Consider the following 21,697-nt stretch of genomic DNA (forward strand, 5'->3'; position numbering starts at 1 on the left):
CCTGCCGTGAGCCAGATAAGGGAATCTGAATGCTATTTTATAGTTCTTTAATCAGGTTGCTTTTCATTGAGATCAATTACTTAAGCTGGTATACTGTTCAGCCCACCCAAGCACAGGAGGCAGGAGGAGAGGGTGGTCAGTAGCAGCAATTCGCACTGAGGTTACCTAAAAGCTGTTGTCTTACAGCACCAGCCTCCCAGCACACCAGTCTCAACCTGCCTCAGCATAGTCTCACATGCGCACCGACACAGCTTGCAAAAACCATGGCCAGTTTCAGAGATATTCAAATGTGTATGCCTCGTCGGCTACATACAAATCAGTAATCTGCCCAGACTGATTTCATTTGTGCTTTTAGTCTGCGAGATGCTTATATGAGACATGAAATGAAGCTATGACTTTGCAGACTCCTAATGAGAGTGAGCATGTGTGAGACAAGCTGGCAGACAAATTATAACAAGAAAAAAAAACCCAAAGATAGTTGCCTAATTATTTTTAAAATAATTTTGTTGCTGCTTTTATTTTCAAGGAATACGTGCACTTGAAGAGTAAGGCTGAGGGTTTTTTAGCCCCACTGATGTCTAAGTGGCAATCTCCAAATGCAAATTTCAGTCATAGGACAGCATTTAATCTGTATTAGCAGAGCACTCTAACCCCTGGATGGGATTTTGGCACTCTAGTCCATTAACCTGTATTTACATTTCAGAGGTGGAGGTTAGTTCAGAGGAAGCCTGAGGATGGGAACAAGGCAGGAACATTTATCACTTTATCACGTGGAATGGTGCTTAGTCCTTCTGGAAAGTTCAAGTCTCCGTGTAGTTAGCAGCTGGGCCAGTCCATTCATCAGCATCATAAATATGGTCAATGACATCACCAGCACATAGTGGCTAATGCTGCAAGAAAGAGAGAGATAAAAGAAGTGAGAGAAAAATGCAAATTTGCAGAGTAAAAAAACCCTCTGACAAACAACCCCTTGAATATTTTTTTTTCTTTTTAACTAGGCCTAATTATTTGCCATTTTACATATGCTGTTCCTGAAAGACAACCATTATAGCAGCACTATCGTGTCAAAACCAAAGTCTGTGGCAAAATAAAATGGTGGGGTCAACAGAAAGCACAACTGGGCATACATGAAGTAAGAGGTACTGGGTGTATTTTTCATTCAAGGGGGTAATTCAATGTATGTGACTGAAACCATTGCAAAACTTCTGTCTGCTGTGGACTGATAATGCAGAAACTAGGGAGAACTCACCATCAGGTAGACATTTGTTGGTAGTAAGACAACTCAGATATGTCAGCTGAAGTGCAATTTTCTAGAGAAAACACTAGTCAGGTGATGAGCAGCTTTAAGAAAAAAAACCCAACTCTACTTTTTCACTCGACATTTCTAAAAATTGAGGATTTCTCTGCTGTAGTAACACATGGTTTCAAAGAGATTAAACAAATGAGTTCAAGAGTGGCTAATAAACACAACATAAAGATGCAGGTTCTGAGTTAGGAAGTCCTTAAGTCATTAATGATTAAAAGGATAATAAGCAGAGAGCTTGTTCTCCACTTGCTCAAATTGTGGTACCCCATGTCCACTAGTGTTAGAGATGGGCTGTTTAGGGTCAGACTGAGATTTGACCTAGGATATACAGCACCCTGTGTTAAATGTCTGAATCAAACTGCTGTTAATGTAAGCCACTAGCCATTAAGAAATCAGAATTTTTCCAAATCCAGTGACATTTCAGGCTAGAGTTGCAGACGAAACACTGCTGCACCCGTGTCCATCGTGTATCCAGTGTGGCTGTTTGTTATTTTCCTGGGACTACTGAAAATATTGGCATTCTGACACGAGAGGTACCCGTATCTCCCCATGCACCAGTACTCACTGTTTCAAAGCAGATGGCTCTTTAGGACAAGTAGCGTAATTTCAGACCTATGAAGTCTGAATTTAGTCACAAAAAAGAATTGCAAAGAGCACCTGCCAGTTTAATGACCTAGAATTTCTGCCAGAGGACTCATTCAGATTGAAAGTTTAGCCATGGAACAACAGTAAAGCTCATAATGCTGACGCTATCAATCCTCACAACCCTGAGACTGTGAGAATCCTGGTGCTAGCCTACCACAGCTTAGCTCTGTGAAGTGCAGAAGCACCAGCTCTTAACAAACCTGGGCCACAAACCAACGTGAGACAGTAAAAGTAATCCAAAAAGTTCACTAATGAGCAGGAGCTCTTCCACAGCTGGATACCAGCAACCAAAGGAGCTGAGGTCTAACCAAAACAGATGAAGAACACTGAAAGGGACTTGACTCAAGCTACATGATTTTTCTGTTTCTTAGTCTGACTAAACCTTCTCACAATACCTTGCTCAAAATACATCGTTTTAAGAAATCAATTCTAATGTGAACAACTCATGGTTTAAAATATCTGACAGGAACCATCTTTCCTATGTGTCTTTCCTATAAGCATCTCCCCCCTCCAGCTCTAGCTAAGCAGAGCAGCATGCCCATGAGAGCCATATTCTTGCCCTGTTTCTGTCAGGAAGGTGTAAGATGACACAGCGAGGACCTGAAGTCAGGCACAAAACCTACTTTCACCTGGTCAGTGCACTTCAGACTCCATAGTTCATGGCATATATACAATAACAAAGATAAAACAACTCCCTTAAGATCTGCCCTTGAAGGTCCAGCTGGGTGTGTTACAGGTTCAGTTTCAGTTCCCCATGGGAAAGAACATGTTGCCAACTGAAAGTCAAACCCTTGCTGCAGTTATCTTCATGGCATAACATGCCCCTGGGGACTGTACACACACCACAGGTACAGAAGTTTGTGTGGCTCTTAGGGAACAGCCACTCTGGTAAATGGGTGGATGGCTGAACGTCTCATGCATTACCGGCAACACCCCAGTTTTCCTCCTCACCAGGCACCAGAAATGTATTGTTTTTCATATAAGTAGCAACACCACTTTTCTTCTAGCTTTCAAAGAAAGCTTGAATGAGAAATCTGAAAATCAGAAGCCAGATCAAGACCCTGCCTTTATTCCTACAAACACCCTGAGACAGTCACCAGAGGATTAGCAACTTGCTGCCATCAACATGGTCCTTAGGCATCTCAGTTCCTGTCTACGCCAAAAGGAGCTTTTCCAGATGTGGGTGCTAATCAATGATTTGGGGGGCATAGAGAGGGGCTTTCTCAAAGGAAAAAAGTCTCTACAAACTCTGCTTAGCCACCTACCAGTCGAGGAACAGGGTCTTCTGTACTACTGTAAAGAAGAGAGTGCTGCACACATTCCTGCATTGGTATAGCGCAAAAGGCTGAATAGTTACACTCCTTTATTAAAACATCAGATATTCGGAGTAAAGAAACAAAATATAAAAAAATAAAATGCGATAGGAGCACAATTAAAAACAACTTCAGTCTACATGTCACAATTACAAACAGCCAGCATCTCTGGGGCTATCAGCAACTGGTACTGCAGTACCTGTAGGCAGCTCTGCTTCGTAAATTAGTTCTCAGGCTGGGGCAATGCTGTAATTAAACAAAGCAAGCAAGACTCTTAGAGGTATATGCCACAACAGCAGTGGGAAAATCTTGATCCCTATACAGCCCAGAACTGTACCCTTGACTGGATCTGCAGTTACAGTGAAGCAGGCAATTCTCAAAACAAGCCTCCTCCATCAGAAGGCAAACCTGAGCTGACAAGAGAAAGGAGCGAGACTCTAGGTTCCAAGCAAGTTAGATCCATGTGGAGGAAGAAGAGACATCAAACAGATACAAGAGAAGAGCACAGTAGGGCACAGTGGAGCAATGCTTATAAAGGATGAGATAGGCAGGGACAGGTAACGGTAGAGAAGAGGTAGCTGGTGTAGAGGATGATGGATGATCTAAGGTGAGGCTGCACTGTTCAACAGAAAGGTGAGTGCCCTATATATAGGCCAAGGTTAACAGGCAAAGCTGGTGCTACAAAAATTTTTTATCAGGGACGAAGACACCTGTTTCAGTGGCGAGGAACCAAAAGGAGAACATATGAGGTACCACCATCTCCTGTCTTTGCTTGTGACAATGTACATTGGTGGGAAATACTAATCAAAGACAAGAAGAATCAAAGACCAGTAAAAAATGAGGGGTGGGGGTGGGGGTGGTAGGAGGAATCAATCTTGCTCCAAAACGTGGCTTTCTCTTAAGACAGCCTAATTTTTAAGATGGCAGGCAGACCTGATTAGAAGCTGAGAAGACAGGAAGATGGAGTAAGTTACCAAAGCAATTAAGAAACTTGAAATAAAACAAGCAGAACAAAAACTACTCGTGCAAGGACTTGGAAGAACACACTCCAGAAGAGTCCAAGGACCTTATTTCTATGTGACATGCGACTTTGAACTGTGGGATTGTTCCCAAGCATGCACTGAGACCCTGAATTTAGATTATGAGTTTGAAGGCTCCTGCATTTCCAGCCAGGATCCCACATCCTCTCCCCTCTGTTTTACACAACACAAATCACAAAGCACATCACTCCTGGCTCCTGTTTTAGAAATTGTTGGCAAACACTGTTTTCCTCCTGGTTACAAATCTTGGTTTTAACAGTCAGACCTAGAAGCCTCAGAATCCCAAATGTGAAATTGATTCTGTTATCCTAAAACCTAAAAAAATCAGTCTCCTATGCTTTATCTATGTCCCCTGAACTTTGAAACTGCAGGGTAGTTAAGACTGTATCTTTATCTTCCAGAGACTGCTACAAAAAGAGAAAGGAAGTAGTACAGTATGTGTCTGTATAAAATGATATAATACTATCATAGAAAGAAGCTTCAGGGTTTATCTTGACTATCTGAATATACAGCTATTTACAAATTGCATATACTGTAGAGATACAGTAGGCTTTAAAGGCTATATCTCTCTATCTATAGAGATAAACGAACCTTTTAAGCCATAAAGAAATCATTTTAGTGACAAAGAAGCCAGAAAGCCAGCTATTCCATTTGTCTGTTATTCAAGAATAAAAGAATCTGTCAGAACAAACTTCTCATGATCATGTAATACATACTGATACATCAAAAATAGTAGGAAAACTGCATTATTATTTTTACGAAATGTAATGATGTATTCTTCTAGGGCATATGATGCAATTTAGGGTGACCTCAAGATATGCAGGTAGAGGGTAAGGTTAGCAGATCTCAGAAGCTTGCATAAGCCACTGCTTGACTTCTGCATTCACTGCAAGATTATTATCGTGTTATTGTATCAAAACAATGAAAAGCACTCTCTGAAAAACAAGTTCACATTGATTTTGGCATGACCATTAAAAGAAAAGGGGCTTTAAAACTTTATAAGAAGCCATAAATATTTATGGTAATTGATAATTCACTGAGAGGAGGGAATCAATGGTGCATTGATAATTTGCTGAATGTAGTAATACAGGACTGTATGTTGGATCTGATGTTGCTCAGCATTTCATTAATAATCTGGAAGAGTGGGAAAAGTAGAAATCTCTTTACATTCAAAGACAATACTTAAGCGGCGTGTTGAATTCAGCAGGGAGAATAAAGACATCACATTGGCAGACATGATGGCAGTAAAACGACATGTAACGTAGTTAAGGCATGGTAGAATGAGACATAAAAGCCAGGAGTGAGGGGTGAAATAAAAACAAAAAAATGAAATATGTTAGTTCAGTAAACAAACCCTATTTCCAGACAATGAGAGAGATCCATTAGGAAAAAAAAACATTACCACGAAAAAAGCAGTGAAGGTCTGGGTTTTATTGCAAGGGATTTAAAACCAGCTCTTACACGTGAAACTTCTGAGCACTGCTACTGGAAAACCCAAGTATCGCCTAATGAGAGTTTCCTACTGAACCTGCACATTCTTAGTAAGAGAGAGGACAGAAAAAAGTTTTGAAGTGTGGTAATTAGAATCCATAGAAAGCTATCACCACAAGAAAGAACGAGTATGGAAATATACATCAGAAGCTTTGCAAATGTGGCACATATACCCCCAGACTCTTGACAGACTTTAGAGGAATTAATCTTCATGGAGCAATTAAATAGCTGCTTTTGCACCTGTGATTTCAATGATGTGGTAACTAGTAATATAAAACAAACCCTGGTAATTGAGCGTGCACACACACTTCCTATCAGTGTCACCAAAAAAAAAAAGAGAAAAGCTGTCCCTAAGGGTACACCTATTCGTTCTGTGAAATCCTACACAGGTTTTGTTGAGATACAAACAGCTGGAAAAAAACAGAACCGTTATTTCCTTAACTGACTCAGTCTTCTTGGGAAAACTTTAGCAACACCTAAAATATATTTTCAGACCTTGCTTGTCAAAGGAACAGCAGACGACGCTGCAATGGGCATGCCACAGAGCTGTCACTGCAGTTGCAACAGGAGGACAGGAAAGAGCCATGTTAGTATCTCTCTCCCACTGGTTTTGGGAATCGCCCAAAACCCCATGAAGCTCATCTTCCCTTTCAGGAATAAACAAACAAAAAAATGCTCTGCTGTTGCTTGCTAATTTTGCCAGGCTTGGGGATCACACCATTAGAAATCTGCTCAGAGGAGAAGGTTCAGGTGCCAAAATATTGCTCATGATAGATAAAATAAGGACCACTGCAGCTCTGTGCCTATGGCTTCATCTATTTTCTTATGCAACCTAGTCATTTTATCTTACGTGCATATACACACATATATAGAAAACATATAAAGAGACTACAATAAAACAATGTAGGTGGCAAGGTGCTCAAAAGCGAAGTAATGACAGATTTAAGGCTGCCTGAGCATTATGCACCATCACGTTAAAAACTAATCACAAATTACTCTTGTGAAAGGATTTTTTCTGTGCTTTTTTCAGTGCTTTCTTCAGTGCTCAAAACACACATGGAGAGGCAGAATTACGGTTGTACATAATGAACTCCCCTAAACTCTTCAGGATAAGGCACATTTCCAGCTGAAATGAATCCAATGATCTATCACCATTGTAGATCTCTATGCTATGAAGATCATATATATCACAGAGGAAGTTTCTGGGTACTTGTAACAGTTTATATTTTTGCTTGCTAACTCCCAATTAGAAAGCTTCTTGCCCAGCTAAACAGAGCTTTTCTGAGGCCTTTAATATCCTTATTAACCTGCACAGGAACTCATGCCAAAGGATCAGGCCACCTGATTTATCGTAAACTGACCACAGCAAGGAAGTGTGATGTTAAAGTATCGCTTCCACCATTTGATCTAACTGTATCTCTCCCCATTAGGAACCTTCAAAATGTAGCTACAAGCAGGAATTTGAACCTGCAAAGAAAACAGACAGAATACATGTGTGCGTGTGTGTACATGCATGCATACACTGGAGGGAACAGCACAGCTCAGCAAAGCACAGAGTAAATATAGACTAAACAGAATATTAACAGTGGGTCACTATTCAACTTCTGTTTAAATAACAGTGTCAAGTGACCAGACTGGCTGGATTACTAACAACACATTCCCTGCTAAGCTTATTACAGCACATTATCTATTTCCACAACTCAGAGAATGTAAATCTGAAATGTGTATTCCTTGTATTTGTTATTTCTAGACTATTCACAAATAAGACTGCACCTACTCCATGATGTATGCTGCGGACGCCTGTATGGCTCATAAGGCAAAACAAATATTCTCATTTTAGCTGTGATTTCTATGTTTAAATGCTACAGATTTAGTCTTCCCTAAGTAGGGGAAGGATAAATGCACAGCTCTTGGTAGCTACTAACACATGTGCACAAAGTTCATTAATTCACAGGGGGCTGTATACAGGGGCTTAACTAGATTCAAGACAATTAACAATTTTGATAGATCACTATTTTAACAGCAATTACAACAAATTCAAATGCAAAAGAATAATTAAATTTTTTTGGTGTAATTAATGTTTTTTAGAAATCAAATCCTGCTAACTGTATTTCTTGCCATGCTAGATTCATTACTCCATGTTGTTCTGACACAGATTTTAAGACACAAGTTTTGGCTTAGGATGGATATACACACATACATGTGTGTGCACACATGTTGTGAGTACATGGAACATCAGTGAAACATTACAGAGCCTAACTGGAAAAAATTATAAGACTAGGTAAACAACAACATTAACCTATGAGCTTTTTAAAAATGCAACGAAGGCAAAAAAATACTGTACCTTGTTCCAATATCCAGCCAGCTTCCATGATCTTTAACCAAAAAGAAAAAGTGCTAGGAGAGAAACCAACTTTCATTAGTACATCAGCATCGCACAATTTGAAACACAAAATTAAAAACCATGGTTTCAGGTTGTTTAATTGAAGTTTCTAGTTCTTCAAGTAGAACAAAGGCAAGACCTTTCTAGGAATGCTCATTTGGACCAAAGTAAAGAATAGCGTAGGAGCCAGAAACAGATTTAAGAAGTTTCAAACATAAACAGCTAAAGATGGACTAAGTTCTGTCAAGCTGGGCTTGCAGGAAACAGATGACCAGCAGAGAACATTTTCAATAAGAAAAACCAAGCCACCTTATTGTCTGAAATAATGGGAACCCAAATAACGCCTAGTGCCAAAGAGAAGGCTGCATATTGTTTTCATGGAATTCCAACACAAACTTCTTTGGGCAGCTTCGACAGTTCCGTACCCATAAAATGGGAATAATGTTGAGAGAAGACAGCACTTGTCTGTTAATGGATGTCCCAAATTCTAGCGGGTGGCCACACTGACTCACAACCACAAACCAATTCTCTTTTTTTTTTTTTCCTGACAACTTTCTCATCTCTTGATATATACACACAGCTCCTGCAAATCAAACCCCCTTGGTAATATTTTGTTTTGTACACCAAGTATGTATTTGCTAATTGTTTTAAAATATTTAGACCAAAATAGGAGAGTACATGAGCTGTAAGAGATATGCTGGGGTTAGACTGACTTTATTAGTGAAATGTTATGAATGTGGTTTATTGGTTTTTTAATCCTCTTCCTGTGGAAGTTATCAAAAGAAACAACTGAAAACTATACCTTCTCCATTTCTCACTCTACAGACAAATTAGTCTTTATTTATTCACTGTTTCTCCTATCAGGTGAGATCCACAGATCACACCGTACAAGGAAATCACATTAGGAATGCTTACTCCAAAGGGATGAAACTAAAATAGAGTGTATGAAGTAAGAACACCAGCTCTACATGTTGCTTTGAAAAGGTTTGTTTACCTTGTGATACCCAGTGGCATTGCTTGCTGAATTGAAAACAGTTTGAGGGGGCAATGAAAATGTATTTTTGATCTGTAAAAATTATGTTGGGGTATCATTCAGCTTCGGGTTGTTTCAGCTAGTTTGGTCTGTGGACACAAGCCTTCTGAAAACAGCGATTCCTAACAGCTTACTACAAAGGGCACAAAGTGACTTTTCAGATGTTGTTGGTCTCCTGGATTCTGACAACTTTAACAGCACTGGAGGGTAACACATTTCTCCTTTTCCTCTCTTTTTCAAGGGAAGGTGGGGTGAATAAAATGTTCAAAATCCCTGAAAAATTAACTAAACCCTGCACATAGCTAAAACTGAGATTCTCATTTAAATTCTTCCCAGGAATTTGATCGGAAAGGACATGAAAAACTCAGAATGATAACTTACTGCTTCATTTTTTTCTCTTATTATTAAGAGAATATTGCTTCTTCAGAAGCATTAATTACATGAAATTCAAAGAGTGGCGATTGGAGGAGTTTTATCTCTAAATTATGCTAGGATTTCAATCCAATTCACTGCCCTAGTTAGAAAAACTTTGAAGTCTGAACCAAATTCAGATCTCTCTAGATGGAATTAGGAGAACCCTCTGCTTCTTGATCTTACTTGAAGAGAATGTGCAACAACAACTTACCAAAGCCATAATGTCTGAAATCACAAGAACAATGAGGAGGAGGCTGCAAAGAAGAAGGGGGGGGGGGGGGAAACCAACACCAGACCATCAACTTTTATTTATGGACATATTTACAAAGTTTATTAAAACCCCCATAAAGACATTAAAATAAGATATGATTTCTTGCACTTGCTTTTCAATCGTTTAGATACATTTCAACGTATTAGAGAACAGTTAAAATACAGAACTAGGAAACCTGCCACTTGTAATCCCACCCTGAAATATGACATGAAAAAAGACATTTCACATTAACAGAGTTTCAATTTTGCAGCAGAGAAACCTAAAGCGAGTCACTTCTTGGAGAACAAGAGCATCTTACAAACAGCACCTGCCAATTCCTGATACTGGGAGCTCATGTGCCAGTTAGACCAATATATAAAGCTGGTTTAGAAGCTTCAAGATGGACTCAAGAGTGAGCAAAGCTGTGTGACACAGGCAGACAGATACCTGAGCCCATCAGTTCTATCCTGATAACCACTCTGCTGGGTAGGGAGGCTACTAAAGGAGGTGCTCGCCCCTGGCTTCCAGATCTCTGGGTGCCTGTAAGCTGCTCTGGGAACACCCAGCATTTTGATGGCATGCTCCCGAACCCACAGGCCTCTCCATCAGGTGGCAGGTTACTTCTGGGAAGTAGGCTGCAGCCAGTAAAAGGAACCAGAGTGCAGCTTGCAGAGCTATTTTTTCCCCCCATTAACCTAATCTTCTTTTCATTAAACTAAATCCTAAATTACATGAAAGCCATTGCTATAACTGGTTAAAACTAGTTTCTAAGTTAATGACACAGAAGCAATGTTGCAAACAGCTGACCCATTAACAGAAAAGTCTTTAACTAGAATACAGTTAATTTATCAGTACTACCATCATAAACCCATGAAGGTTTTTTTGGAAAAAGTCCTGCTGCTGCATTGCGCAAGCATGTACTGCGGGGACACCCATACCAATGCCTCCTGATGAGGAAGTTTCTGATATTACCTACTTCAACTATACTCCATTAGTAAATAAGGATGCAACAAACCAACTGTATCTCAGGTGCACTGAAAGGCTTCTCCACTTGCCTATGGCTCAGACAGGATGCTGCAAATCTTGTAGTGCCTAGGAGGCACTCAACCAGAGGGCTATTCTCACAGGTAAACTCCAAGAACATATTCTGACAGAACATTCCCCACAAACAGCAAAAAAAAAAATACTTAAGTCTTCAATCTAGAAATGGAGAGTTTAGGACCAATTTGTCCAAATCACAAGAATCTACTTTTTGCCCTTCTGCACTGCAGGAAGCCTTTCACAGGAGAAGGACAACACTAATTTCAGAGCACATTTATACACTGCAAAGACAAGATTGTCCCTTGTGATGGCTTATTTTATTTAGCAGGGGCAGCAAGAGCAATAAACAGTGCAGCACAGACTTCAAGATGCGCTGACAATCAGAGCACAACCTCTCCAGGGATCCTGGGAGCATCTTGTGGTTTCTGCCTTGTTCCCAGGCTGATACTGTGGCAGCATCACTGCTATTGTTACCTCAGCACAGCTAAATGAAGGCGGCAGAAACACCAGCTTGAGTTTCAACCACAGCCTCATAAAAGCAGCACAGATGTACTCGTGTCCCCTGGTTTAAGAAGTTGATACCATTTCCCCACTCAGATGCACGTTCCATAAAAGCTTGCAATATCACCAGCACTGCCAAGGCAAGCATTCACAAGTTGGGAAATGCTGACCTTTATGATGTCCAAGCCCTAGAAATGGAAGTCACTAGCTGGTCTTCTGAGCAACCCCAATTCCTCAATGCAGCCCTGCTCTTGTATAAGCCTTAGCAAGGTGGACAAATACCCTCCCTTGGGGGTGCAGGGACAGCCCAAAGCATGCTGCACACAAGCCAAGGCAGAGAAGGTAAAAGGGATGGTGTCCCTTGTGCTGCTCCTCAAACAAGACAACAGATTTGGGGCTGCCCTGTCCCTTGCTAGTACTGGGTGGCGGTGTGTAAGGAGACAACAGGCAGGATGAAAGCAAACAGAAAGGCAGAGGGCAACACATGGAGCAAGGGCAGCTTCCTCCTGCTCAGTTGAGCAATATGCAGGACAGAGTCCCTGCGATCCTCCTGCCACCGACAGCAAGACTTTTGGTCTACCCCACACAACATCCCACAGTGACAGACTCAAAATCGTGTGGCTGACTGGGACCTGCTCTGTCTCAGCACCATCTATAATCTCACACGATGAGCAGAGGATTCAGTCATGTGCACTGGGTCCACTGAAAGGGGTAGGGAGTGGGGAGTGCTAACAGTTAAAAAAAATAAAAACCCTGAGACAGTGAAAAGCGTGAGGGCGTTTCAAATCTGGATACAGCAGCCTGCAAGGCTGGGCACCCATCCCACATCTTCTCTGAGAAGTCTTTAGAGATGTGGAAAGGACTGGCAGCCATCTAGTCCTACTGCAAAAAATCTGTAATACTGAAGACATGCAGGAACAACTGCAGTGGAAGGGCATCTAGCCTGTTTTTGTTTTTTTTTTCAAATGCTATTTGTGGTGAGGTCAGTGCTACAAAGCTATAAATTGGTTACATTATAAATGGGTTATTTTAAAAATAATATACTGTGGGTAAAGATGCAATATAAAACAAAAATCAGGCTTTAAATTCTGCTCATTTTTCTACATTATGAAGGAAAAAGTGCTCCTGTGTATTGTCAACAAAGAATATTAAATATCTGATTGTTTCAGACAGGGCCAATGCTTCCATTTATATTCATTTATCACTTAGAAAAGAAGTCCTGAGCTTGCAAAAAACCCTCAAAATTTAATAACAAAAGTAACAATTTGATCTACTTTTAAAAAAAATTTTGATTAAGATCTGACAACTCTGAGTTCTTGCAAAATATATTTGAAACCCTTACTAATACCAGAAACATAGCATTTACTGTACCTCTTAGAAGATAACTGTGTTGTGACTTGAACAGCTTCAAAAGCACACGATACCAGAACAAATGGGATTACAACCTGTTCAAAACACAAGCTACATTTTGGTTTATAGCCATATTTACAAAACAACCTGGCAGGTTGTAGAAACATTTTCCTGCTTTTGAAATTAACACAGAATGTGTGTTTTACAAAAATAAAATATTGGCAAGAAAGGGTAGAAACTCATTTTGCAGGAAGCACATTTACTAAATGAATAAAAACCCCCTTCCATGGTCATAGCTGAACTGCAGTGAAATAAGCCATGAGGCAACACAGAAAACTATAATTAAAACACATTAATGATCCTCACTTCATTTATCCAGTTTAGCACTAGTGATAAATGCTTCAACAAGGCTAGAAGACAGAACAATTCAGGTCCAGTATCTCATGTGATATGTTGCAGAGCTCCAAGTGTAATGGGACAATGTCACCTCAACCACAGAAAAATCTGAATATAGAATATATTCATTAAAACAAGGATCATACTGCCCCCCCCCCCCCCCCCAGGGCAAGTCAAGCAAATGTAAAAAATTCAGTAAATTAAGAACAAAACAAACAAACAAGTTAGAAACAGGAATGTTGCCTTTTTCTCTTTCCAAAGTTGACTTGTAATCCTTAAATTAGTAGTGTAAATGCATTGCTAAAACCTGGTTTCTCACATCCAGAAGGTCTGCATTATCAACTTATGTCCTGCAGTATAACACAGTATACCTGTAACTTAAATCTGCTTTCTCTGGGGCACAAGCAGAAAGGCAGAGGAAATACTGCTTATTTTAGCAATAATCCATAAATTCCACATCTCCCTTCCTGTTTGCCTCTTTACCCCTCTGGCAGACCCTTTACTCAAATCTTAGAAAAGAGCTCCTACACCTTGACTGCAAACAAGTGCAATCCAACCTTTGACAGATTATTAAAAAATATAAAAAATAACATTAATCATACAATGATAACCTAATCAGTAGAGCATTCAAAGCCTGTACTTAATGTAATGAAGATGGAGCTAATAGAATAAATATATCCTCAATGTTTCTGTAGATATTACACTATAGGGAAAGCTTAAAATTTCAAAAATAATTTAAGTCTTTTCAACATTAAAAATTGGCATTTTAATACAATAAACTGATCTAATGCAGTTACATTATACTTCCATGCACTTCAGCTTCTCTCTTTTGGGAAGCAGGAGGATCTGTCTCTAGAAACACTACAATGGCTGAAAGCTTCACACATGGTTGGGTGGCTAATGAAGCTCAGATACATATATATGTTTTTGTAAATTGCAAAGGAACAACTGCGTGTGCGATACATTATTTATTAAACAGTTCTTTGAGCAAATTTCACTAAGGTAAGATTACTAACCTTCAGCACAAGCAAGCCTCCCATTACGAAGGGACTGAACACAGTCAAGAAACAATAGACAGAAGCAGGATCAAAACTAGAGAAACATGAAAAGAAATTACAACGTATCATTGAAATGGCATTTCCCATTAAAGAAACCACTGTAACACAGCGGGCGTATACACATTTTTAAACAAGGCTTCTAACTTTCTCTTCTCTCACTCAAATATTAAATTAGCAGGAACTGCATACCTCACTTTTCTTTCTCAACAATTTTTCTCTGCTCCTGTCTTGCGAGATGCCACACTGCTGGTGAGCAGCCGAGCTCTCTCTGCTCATGCTGCCAATAACTTCTAATGGAAATTGAGACAACCTCGTAACCAACAAGCACAGGCTCTTAAGGAACATGTTACAGAGAGTGGAAACAAAGTCAGTTATCGTTATTCTACTGACTATTGCTTTAATTCTGCTGCTGTGATTTTTCTAACTAAATTCATGTTTAGTACACTAACTGCAGGAAGAACCCTGTGTTTTATACCCTGTATCTCAAATCAATGAATAAAATTTACCTGTTAACAGAAGCTATGTTTCCAGTGCCAAAAAAGGCTGTCACTATGAAGAAAACCTAGATGTATTTAAGGAAAATACATGACAGAAATGGTTGCAGTAAGACAAATGCCGCAGTTTCCCCCCTTCATTCCAATTTACTTTCCAAATCCTATCATGAAACTACAAGAAGCTGACCCGCTATTACAGCTTTACACTGCATTAAGAACCCTGAGGCATTGTCTAGCTCTACCCAAGATTTCACACACGACTACACCAATCTCTTAAGTTTTTAAAAGACAGAGACTGCCTGGATAAGATCTTAGAGCCTGTCCTGAGGTCCCACCAGAGAGGTGCAGCTTTTTTTTTCTTGGCCCCTCAGCAGCAAGATAGGAACATCCCTGGACCACAATCCCAGCTGCACATTTAAACACACATGCTCTTGCAGAAAGTAACGACAATGCATGTGTACTGCACACCAAAAGAGATGGCTTTATTGAGGGACTGACTGTGGAAGAGGTAATTGGCTATGAAAGAAGCCTAAAGGTTCCTAGGCTATCCCGCCCATAGGTTTGTTGTCCAAAGGTTATGGCAAGTCTATCCACTCCAACACGGGACTCCCAGGTTTTTTTCCTTACTTGAGGGAAGGAGGACAACACTTGCAGTACCTGTATAGCTGGAAGGTTTTGGATAAACCCTACCCTTTCCATCTAGGTACAACACTTGCTGCTCTATGGGCACATGAAAGATATTATTCTATGTCCTGAGCTCCTTGGGGCTCCCTGTAGCTCCCAACTCTTTGGACAAAAATGGTTTTTAACTGCTTTTTTTGCATCACGCAGAGGGTTAGTCAGTGATGATGGCTGCTGTTGCCAGAGCCCCCTCTGGTCCTTCCACTCCTGTTAGAGCTCCTGCATAAACAACTTGCTAGCAACTGTTTAGCAGAATCATTGGGATTCCACATGCAATCTTTTGGAAGGATTAGGTCAGCATAACTAAAGAAATTATGCTTCCCAAGAGTATCACATCATTTCAAGTTTAGTAACGCAGCAGTCTAACAGCACAGCGCAGTTCTGCCAGTTAAGGTTTATAAGAACAACAGTTCTGCCATAAAAGCAAACAAAAAAAGCCAGTAGCACATAGGTCTAATCAAAATGCTAAGCGTAAGCAACGCAAATCTTCTTCTGGAAGATCAGGGTATAAGGTCTCAGCACATGCTGACTCTGGGGCCCTGCATAGGAACCTAGAGACAATCTTAAGATATATAGCTGACAAGGTCATAGTTGCAATGTGACTGCTCTACCAGAAAAGGTTTCTCTTCTAATACTACTATTTCTAAATGTGAAATTGTGTATTTTTTCAGGAGCTGAACAAAATACATCAAAGTGTTTCAGATTAAGTTGAGATTAAAGTAATGCTACATTCAAGTGTTAGATTGAAGTGGTACTGTGTTGGAGTGTTAAAAAAATACAATTAGATTGTTTGATTTTTGTTTTGGCTAATTTTTAGCATCTGACAGACAGCAGCAGCTTTACCAAAAGTTAGCTTATTTTTTGGCAAAATAGCAAATGAAATAAATTTACTGCAAGGGGTCTCATCTGTTTTTCTAAAGGAAACACACAAACATTCAACTCCTGGCAAATTGTTCTGCCTCCTTCCTTAGCGCTGAACTGTCTTCTTAATGAGGGATCTGCCACACTTCCTCTGCTGCAGATTCCCAGCATCCAACAGCATTGTCCCAAATTCCAACAGCACAAACTCTGCGACTGTGTTCCACCCTCTCAGCTTTAGTTATTCTACAAACTACAATGCCTGCTTTTGCAGGAACCAGTATTGACAGACTCCCTCCCTAGCTCCAGCTACAGTAATCCACCTGCACTAGAAACCTGCATGTCCCAGACTGGGTCATAATTTCTCTCCCACTTGCATACCCATCACCCTTGCTGCCAAATACATCTCACTTAGCTGCAGTCCCATGATGGAGGAGAAAAATGACACCATCACTAAGTCTGTACAGTGTTATAAAAAATAATCAGCTGTAGTTTCAGTTATAGTAATGCAAAGTAACTGCTATGTTAATGAACAAACAGCTCTTCCCTACAAGCCCATATAATTTCTAACAGCAGAAACCATGTGTGATATAAATAATTCTAAGTCAGATACTGGGAACACATTTCACTAAGAGTCTACTGGAACTCTCCTTATCTGCCTGGCCATGGCCAATGCTTGCCCCCTAACATAATCTTCCTAACACGCTGCCATACTTTAAAAATGAGAACATGAGAATAACTTCAGTCAGTATCACCTTTTCTAACTGATTTGTGAAGCTTGAATGAGTTCCCTCCAGCCAAAATGTAATACAACAAAACCAAACTGAAAACAGGACGTTTCAGAAGGAAGTCTACCTCAGCTGTAATGGTCATAAGAGACCAAATTTTGAAAAGGGGCCAAGGAACCAGATTCTAAAACAGTGCAGTTTATACTGAATTTTTTACTACTTTATCAAAAAAACATAATGTACAAGACCATTGCCTTTTGAGCAAAATTAGTCAAATCATCTTCACCAGCTCCCGCTTTCCAGTGGCTACCAGGCTACAAATTTTGATTGCAGGGCCTTTTGAAACAAACCCATCTTTTCCCTGGAATACAGCAACCGGCAAAAGGATACAAAGAAGTATGATCTGCGGACGTCATCTAGGTGGAGCTGTCGAAACCGAGTTATATCAGTGGCATAGGCAAAGTTGAAAACAGCAAGCTGGAAAGACAGCAGAAGAAATCAATACTGACTATCAACTGATTTACTTTGATAGAGCCACCATATTTTTACTGCCGTGAATGGGAAATAAACCTACTTCCCTATCAGCTGTTATTAGAGTAGTATTATGATGAGGACTGCAAACCTTTCCCATATTTTCATGATACTTTAATGAATCTGCTGGAATATTGTACAAGTGAGATGATCCAATGAACACTGGAGCTTCCACTGTTATCTACACTAAAAATGAACCTCTGTGCCTTAGACTTACCATCATCTTCTTTCATCATAAATATTCCTCCTACACACATGCACTTTCACTGCTCACATGAGCATGTGGATAAAGACCCACAGAAATACAAAGACTGTAATTATCCTCAGCTGACTTATGTAGTAAGTGAGAACACCAAGACATTCATCTCCTTCACTCAGTTCTCAGCACAGTATCACTTGACCTGAAGAGAAATTGTCTTCATGGAGTTTAAGAGGTCAATGAACTCCTTTTCACCAGGGAAAAGATCCAAGTAACAGACATTCAACACTGACAACATTAATTAAAAATAATCTTACAGAGAACTGAGCTGGATTTTGTAATACAACATTTACTTTGTGGCATATGTTAACGGGCATCCTAGAGACGATCTTTCTATCCGAAAAACGGGAAGCAGGGATAAGCGTTATTGTTCCTCTGGCCACCTCCATGCATCTGTACCAAGGTTCTCTGTGACCTGCACCACGGACAGCACATTTGGGAGAATCAGGAGCGAGCTGTGCAGCACACCTGCCTGGCTCTGAGCACCCAGGCAGCTCTGCAACCAGCACTTCGGATCTAACCGAATCAATGGCATAGCCAGAGTTTGTTAAACCCTTCACCTAATCTAAATGCTAAATAATAGCAGTGTGAGCAGCATGGGCTTTGAAAATTGCTGACAAGATACTAAATTTTAAGGGGAAAGAAGTTGCGGTGATGACAAAACTCCCTCTCCAGGCAAATCCGAGAAGGTGCTAGTTCCAAGCTAATCTCTGGCTTGTTGTTTCTCTAATCAGAACTAAAACTCTGTCCTTGAAGAAGGAATGGCAGGACAAAGTCAAACTTCAGATTTCTGGTATTTCCTATGGGTTATTTCAGAAATAAAATTATTTCTTTTCAGCCTCTCACTCATGGTTCTGCCATCAGAATAAAAAAAGTACAGTGACGTTGTATTTATTCTGAAGAGCTACCATGCCTTACGTTGAATTAGCACTACACTTGGTAACAGAGTTTTGTAGCCTACAGAACATACCGCTAAGTCAAACTGATTTCCTGCATTTCTAGAAATGGCTCTGATGTGAAATATCTTCAATAACATAAATGTCTCTTACAAGGTCATATTCCTATTTCATAAAATATCTGATACTGGCTTCCCAAACTTAAAGGAATGCAAAGTGTTGTTCTGTGAAAACCACTCAGAATATTTATTACACCCTCAAGGAAAAAAAGAGATAAAGTTGATCATTAACCTGATATAGCTATCTGGAGCTGTTACCTTTGATTTGCCTGAAAGACCATAGTGCTGAAGTGCTTCTTGCTCCATATTTATCCACACAAACATCAAACTAGACAGCACCAGTGGAAACAGAGCTTCATACCTGAAGAGTGCATAATAATCATAGTCAGTGCAGTCACTAACAACTATTTAACATCAAATACTGACATGCTTCTTTACTTTTTTCTTCACACAAATTATATAGTAAAGACTTAGTGGCATTCTCACCCTTCTCTCCCCATTTCTAAGGAGCACCCACAGTTGGCTGGCCAAAATTTGAAGTCATACAGTAATTACATAGTAAAAGTAGGAGAAACAGAGGCTGCATCAGCTTTGTCATGTTGCACACCCATTTTCTCACTTGATGGCTACCACAAAAATGGATGAGGGCCCTCTGTGTCATGATTAACTTTAACAAAACTGGGATAAAACTAAAAAGAAGCACGGGAAAAAAAAAAGAATCATATTTGGCACCCATTTTCTGCAAAATGGAAAATTTTATAAGAGCTACTTGGAACTGAGGGGTTACAGTCCAGCCTAGGCAGTGACTTGTGTTTCTTTAGGTCCTAATCAAGCTCATTCTGGTGATCTCAGTCTAGTTCCAAGGAGAGAGGAATCTGTTAAATACAAAGAACGTTGCATTTCACTGAAGAGTCCTTTTCTTCATTATATAGCAATTCATTGCAATAGCAGCACCAAGGCACACTCTAACCAAGGCTGCTAAACTGTTCTAGCTACACCCCCTGTCTCAGAGGAGTACTTCTGGCTCCAACAGCACTCAGACAGAGCAAACTATGAGTGTACTTATGTGAGAGATTAAAACCCTTAGATAACTTAGGGGTGTAGATTGTCATTGAATAATACTAATTTTTCCTTGTCTCTACATCTCAGTTGCAATTCACAGTGCCTCTCAGTTTTGGTTTTTTTTTTCTTTCAGGGTAAAATTATAACATTGACACTGACTGTGACACTAATAGTGACAAGACTTTAAATTTTTGCCTTCCCCCCTCTCCCTGTGGACACACACTTACTTGTCTTAAACTGAGAAAACCATTGCAGTTAATCTTGGTAGTGTTTCTGTTGTGCCTCCCCAACAGTGTAGCTACAAAGCAGTTTCAAACTGGAATGATACATTTTGGATAGACATTTCTGCCTTAATTATCAGAATGACAAGCAGTTAAACACGAAGACAACAACGGTTGGGTTGTCTCTAATGAAAGGACCTGCAATTCTCACAACACTCTACACTTGCCTATAAATTTAATGTCTTCAACTGAGTCAGTGACAAATGGCTGTATGCAACCACGCTCTTCAGCTGGCATCAACACTTCCACTTAATTGCACCCAGAGAGGTGCTGTAATTATGTGTGCAACACAGTAAGTTATCATTACATGGTATAACAGAGCACTGAAGACAGAAACACTGGATACTCCTGGCATGGAGCGCCTTGTTTTTGCAATGATTGGTTGTTTTGGGGTTTGTTGGTTTTTTGGGGTTTTTTTTGTGTGTGTGTGGCTTTTGTTTGTTTTGTTTCGAAAGAATTGTTCCAAAATTTGTTGGGTGTCTCTGATCATTGTAGGAAGACAGTAGAGAGCTGTCAGTGTTTAAATGGTCTGGTCCAGGGCCAAAATACAAACAGGGAGGTTGCCAGCCTCAGAGAGAACAACATTCATACTTTATCCAATAGCCAGGACTAAGAAGGTTGAATGTAATAGTGTGTGTGTGGACAGAAGTAAAATTAAGATCAAAATCTTAGTGGGGAAGAGGGAAGGGGAGGCAGGATATTTAAAATAAAAATAAAAATTAAAAAATGTGCTTCATCCAAAATGAGAGTATCCGCAAGAGGCAGCGATTGCAAAATGTCTGCTGCAACATATTTTATACCACTAAATTTTCCAGTGTAATTAAATCCAGAGAATAAGTGGGAGGGGAGGCGGAAGGAATGGTTCCTATATTCCTCATTAAGTATGCTCTTAAGAGATACTGAGTGTAGGAAAAAAAATGGTTGGCTGACAGCGTTTTCTTCATTTACAAGCTCTGAGGAGTTGTCTTTCATCCAAAAAGAAGCAAGCCCTACTGTTTATAAGGACTAGCATCCCTTTGAAAAAAATTATGTTCATGAAAATCTCTGTGAATAAATTTCCCCCTCATTTTAGGGCTACCTGTTTCCTGTCACATGGCATTTTAGCCATAACTAGATATCAGCGCTGAGCAGCTGGGAAAGAAGTTATTTCCTTTTGTTTGCAAGCAGAAAAGCAAATGCTGAAACAACATAAAACAAACTTAACCATTGTGTTACTCTGGTGCAAGATTGAATACAAACCCTTCCAGTCACAGTTTGGTCTAGCTGAAAGGAATGTGAAAAAACCAGTGTTTATAATACAAGGAGGAATATGGAAATACCCCATAAATTTTATTTAGGAAACTAAGCAAAGAGATAAATGGTGAGACTACAGTTGGAAGCACATTACACTTTTAACAAAAATGTTCATGAGATTCAGCAGTTTGATGTTTAGCCTTTGATTTCCATCTGTCAGACCAATCAAACAGAATAAGAGAGAAGTACCCTGTGCTGAGGAGCAGGTAGGTAGACATCAGGGAGAGCACTATGCTGAACAGTCGCTGGAAGAGAAACGTGGGGCTCAGTAATGGCAGCACCGAGGAAGAAACTGCAATAAAAAAAAAAGATCCATTGGTCACTACGTGCAAAA

General features: G+C 39.9%; 1 protein-coding gene across 7 annotated transcripts in view; it reads right to left on the bottom strand.

Annotated features, from left to right (window-relative positions):
• Positions 1-486: 486 nt before the first annotated feature.
• Positions 487-21,697, bottom strand: part of PIGN (phosphatidylinositol glycan anchor biosynthesis class N) — a 106,967-nt gene continuing 85,756 nt past the window's right edge. For 2 of the 7 annotated variants that reach the window (XM_005243708.4, XM_055799376.1), the window contains 9 exons: positions 21,553-21,655; positions 18,986-19,088; positions 17,373-17,459; positions 14,728-14,783; positions 14,180-14,255; positions 12,789-12,862; positions 9,837-9,879; positions 8,140-8,192; positions 487-890 (listed from right to left, as the gene is read on the bottom strand). In XM_005243708.4, coding sequence (XP_005243765.1) covers positions 767-890; positions 8,140-8,192; positions 9,837-9,879; positions 12,789-12,862; positions 14,180-14,255; positions 14,728-14,783; positions 17,373-17,459; positions 18,986-19,088; positions 21,553-21,655 — 719 coding nt within the window. In that variant the 3' untranslated portion in view covers positions 487-766. The other 5 variants (XM_055799371.1, XM_055799372.1, XM_055799373.1 and 2 more) reach the window with 5 other exon arrangements.

This window comes from Falco peregrinus, chromosome 3 (genome assembly GCF_023634155.1).
Source record: "Falco peregrinus isolate bFalPer1 chromosome 3, bFalPer1.pri, whole genome shotgun sequence".
Taxonomy (NCBI): Eukaryota; Metazoa; Chordata; class Aves; order Falconiformes; family Falconidae; genus Falco; species Falco peregrinus.